The sequence below is a fragment of the Populus euphratica genome, unplaced genomic scaffold (genome assembly GCF_000495115.2).
Source record: "Populus euphratica unplaced genomic scaffold, PopEup_1.0 scaffold5474.1, whole genome shotgun sequence".
Lineage (NCBI taxonomy): Eukaryota > Viridiplantae > Streptophyta > Magnoliopsida > Malpighiales > Salicaceae > Populus > Populus euphratica.
The window spans coordinates 1-3,907 of record NW_011505250.1 but is presented as its reverse complement, the minus strand read 5'-3'; the positions used below and the strand labels follow the sequence as shown (position 1 = coordinate 3,907).

The 3,907-nt window shown below is 37.2% G+C and overlaps 1 protein-coding gene across 1 annotated transcript; it reads left to right on the top strand.

Moving 5' to 3' along the window:
- The first annotated feature begins 6 nt into the window (after positions 1-6).
- Positions 7-3,337, top strand: LOC105120200 (uncharacterized). The gene is made up of 5 exons (XM_011018392.1): positions 7-132; positions 1,158-2,016; positions 2,307-2,465; positions 2,727-2,981; positions 3,055-3,337. Exons 2-5 carry the CDS (start codon positions 1,162-1,164, stop codon positions 3,187-3,189), a joined length of 1,404 nt encoding a protein of 467 aa, XP_011016694.1. The 5' UTR covers positions 7-132; positions 1,158-1,161; the 3' UTR covers positions 3,190-3,337.
- Positions 3,338-3,907: the final 570 nt, after the last annotated feature.

The following is a 3,907-nucleotide window of genomic DNA, read 5'->3' as shown; positions in this document are numbered from 1 at the left end:
TCAAAGCAAGAGAGAGAGAGAGAGCATACATACAAGCATATAACCTTGTGTGTCAAACTATACAAGGAAGGCAAGGAGGATCAAGGAGCTCTTCTGGGCCTTCGAAACTTCAGACTATTTTTCATATTGTGGGTACGTAAAACCATTTATTTTTCCCTTACATTTCTTGATTCTTGCAGGATTTAAATTAATTCAAAAGTGCATATATATATATATGATATTCTTTTTTTAAATATAAGGGTGGATCATAATTCATTTCTTTTAGTCGAAGGGTTTTGTAACTTCTCAAAATATATCTCAGGATTTTTATAGCTTCTCTAAGTTGGTTTGCCATGTCTAATCTTGCCGTCAGATTCTTTTTATGCTATGATCCAAGTTTTTTTTTTTCAGGATTCTTAATTCGAACTGACAAGATTTTATGAATAGATTAATTTATATTTTATTGTCAATTATGATCAAGAACCGAACCGAGCAATTAATTTGATAAGAATTTGATTATTTTTTTTTTTCAAACTTCAAGGATTAAGATTATATTATGTTTTGTTATATTTTTCTATTAATATTTAAATAAAGTGATCTTTCATATCTTCACTTAAATTTGGCATAGCATACATCCAATATAGTTTTTCTATTTGTTATATACATGCATGCATACATACATCCATACATCCATACATACATACATACATATATATATATATATATATAATATTTTTATTATTATTTTTGGGAAATCTTATAATTAACACACTTCCCATATTGGATCGGTGTATTTAAGAAGATGAATTCCCTTAAATGCCGACCTCGATATTAAATTAAATTTAGGAAGTCAAGAGAAGAGCGAATCTTTTGTTCACTCTACCTGCTCCTGATCAGGGCTATTCTATCCACATGGTTAATTTGATTATTTAGATGTCAACAATTCATTTTCATACTGGTCTGCGAGTAAATTCCATGAAATTATATATATATGGTTCTGGTCTGCGAGTAAATTCCATGAAATAATTATCATCGATGAAGACAATACTTATTCTGATTTATGTATCAAAACACTACTCTGCTAGCCTATCTATTTGTTTGTTTTCTACCATGCGTGTGTGTTATGCTTCAGTTTCTGAAAGATTGTCTAGTTTGACCTGGGATTTGGAAGCTGACAGGAACATGGCACATTGTCCTCAAGGAGGCTTGCTTTTTCCAGCAATGCTAGCGCTAACACTTGCATTTGATGTATCTTACACACTAGCTTCTCCGAGAATTGGAAATAAGATCAAATCTGTCACTTTTCTTTCTCCTGAGTTTGTACTCGGACCAGGATCAGTAGAGAATAGGTTTTATTACAATATTGACTTTCCAAGGGGTCATATTGGTCTTAAGAGTCTCAGGGCTGAAGTAATTGATGAAGCTGGGAAGCCAATACCCCTTCATGAAACTTATCTTCATCACTGGGTTGTTGCAAAGTACTATCAGCGTCAGGACGTGGTAGAGAACAATGGTGACCAGAAGTTTCAGCAGGCAGACTATATACTTGGAACGAACAGTGGGATATGCCAAGGGACTATTCTGCGACAGTATTTTGGCCTTGGATCCGAAACACGAAAAACGGATACTCATATTCCTGATCCTTACGCAATAGAAATTGGCAATCCAGCTGAAATTCCGGAAGGATATGAAGAGAAATGGATGCTTAATGTCCATGCAATTGATACACGGGGTGCCGTAGATACTTTGGGATGCACAGAATGTAGATGCGATCTGTACAACGTCACAGTGGATGAATATGGTCAACCTTTGAGCCCCGACTACATAGGCGGTCTAAAATGTTGCTATGATCAAACACGTTGCAAGGTGCAACAAGGTTATGGAGGTGCCAGGAGGAGTCTATACTTACGGTACAGTGTGGAATGGGTCGATTGGGATTGTTACATTATCCCTGTTAAAATCTTTATATTTGATGTCACTGATACTGGAAAAAGGCTTAATGTTTCGACTGGATTGAGTCCAGAGAATGGTTGCCAGGTAAAAACACTTTCCTCGGATGCTATTCTGATATTACATGAGAATTAAATTAAGCATTCATGTTTTATGATGATTAATAAACTCCTCCAATCGCGTGCTTGAATCAGTATTCACTCTTAGAGAATTAATATAAAATCATTTTTGAACCCTCGAGACAGCTTTAATTGCCAAGTGAATTGCACTGAAGTTTGTGATTGATGCTAGTAATTACAAATTTATTAACATCTTCAAACTAATCTCCAACAGTGTCAAATTTTTTTGTTACTTAGTCAAATCACTAATTTCTGCAGGTTGAGTACGATGTTGAGCCTTGCAGCAGCGCCAATGCAGTTTCAGATGGATGTATCGATGTCCAAAGGACAAGCCTGACCATGCCGATCAGTGGTCATGTCATCTACGGTGTTGCCCATCAGCATACTGGGGGAATTGGTTCAACTCTGTTTGGGGAGGTAATATTCAATCTTCAATCTCGGTCTCAGATCAGATTCTTTAAGAAGCATAGAACCATAAATATATGACAGCCTGAGATTGTTGTCGAGGGCCATTTTCTTCACTCGAGCTTACTTGGACTGCTTCCTGTCTACCAACATTTATCACCTTTCACCTTTCATCATTAATTATGCTGTAGGATGTTCATGCGATCCCTTTTAAGAGGAATGGTGAATAACACGAAATCTGATTCTAATCATAAGCTTGTGTGCTCACTTTAGGAAGGACGTGTTATATGCACTTCAGAACCAATTTATGGAGAAGGAAAGGATGCAGGAGATGAGGCAGGTTACGTAGTAGGGATGTCCACCTGTTATCCTGAACCAGGCTCTATCCAGATAACAGCTGGGGAGAATCTAGTTCTTGAATCTTACTACAGCAGTACTCAAAAGCACACGGGGGTTATGGGGATTTTCTACATTTTGGTTGCTGAACGAACACCAAATCCCACGAATTTCTTGCATTCTCCGATTCATGTAAGTTCTAGTTCGATTTTTAAAGGTTACCGTTAGTATTTTATGAAATTTGAATATTTTTTGGTTCTTGCAGATACATGAAAAGATGAAAGTATCCGCATCCGCTTTAGCAATAGTAGCTCTGTTAGGACTGGCAGTGGTTGCTGTTGGCCTGCGTTATCGACTGAAGAAGGGGAGAGAAGAAGGCTATCAACCAATAATGGCATAGAGCTGTAACCCTGTTAATTTCCATGATCTTTGTAATGCATATATATATATATATATATATGAAACATGCCTTGTTTGCTCTACGAATGGATGCAAAATAGTCCAACTAGATATAGCAACCGTATCAATGGAACTCGTTGTCTTCTCTAGTGGAGCCACAGAGATCCATGCATCAATAATCTGAGTAATTGGAAATCATTCACACTGCCATGGCTTCCAAGCACTCTTGTTAGGCTTTTAGCTATCAAGTCGAGTCGCTTTCTGAAATACCGCATCAAATGCAAGTGAACTGAAGATGGATTCGGCCCTCGGGGCAACGACAAGTATGAAGGAGAATTTTCTCAGCAATGAGAGATCTAAGGCTCTGACATTTGCAGATTATACAGGAAAAGATTTGTCTAGGCCCGTAACTACTCATCAACGGCGTTGGAATTTTGAGCCGCCTCCATTTAACATATAACAATAAGCACGTTTTTACGAAGACAGACTTTAAGCTTAAAACTGTACATGAACAGGCCTTGCATGTACACAGAGGAATGCAATCTACCGTAAAGAGAAAAGAAAGAAAAAAGAAACAGATGAATGCAATCATAGTCTAGGTTCAATTCGTTTACAGAAAACCATTTTTCAAGTTCTATCTTGCACTAGCATTAAACCCTAGAGGTCGACTCACCCCTACCTCTGGTCTGGTGTTATAAAATTCAATTTCAAATTAACTT

Bases quoted from the DNA above. Each gene is read 5' to 3' on its own strand.
- LOC105120200 (XM_011018392.1), top strand. From the start codon at position 1,162: ATGGCACATTGTCCTCAAGGAGGCTTGCTTTTTCCAGCAATGCTAGCG. The intron at 2,017-2,306 runs GTAAAAACACTT...TAATTTCTGCAG, and splicing joins GTCCAGAGAATGGTTGCCAG to GTTGAGTACGATGTTGAGCC. The intron at 2,466-2,726 runs GTAATATTCAAT...TGCTCACTTTAG, and splicing joins GTTCAACTCTGTTTGGGGAG to GAAGGACGTGTTATATGCAC.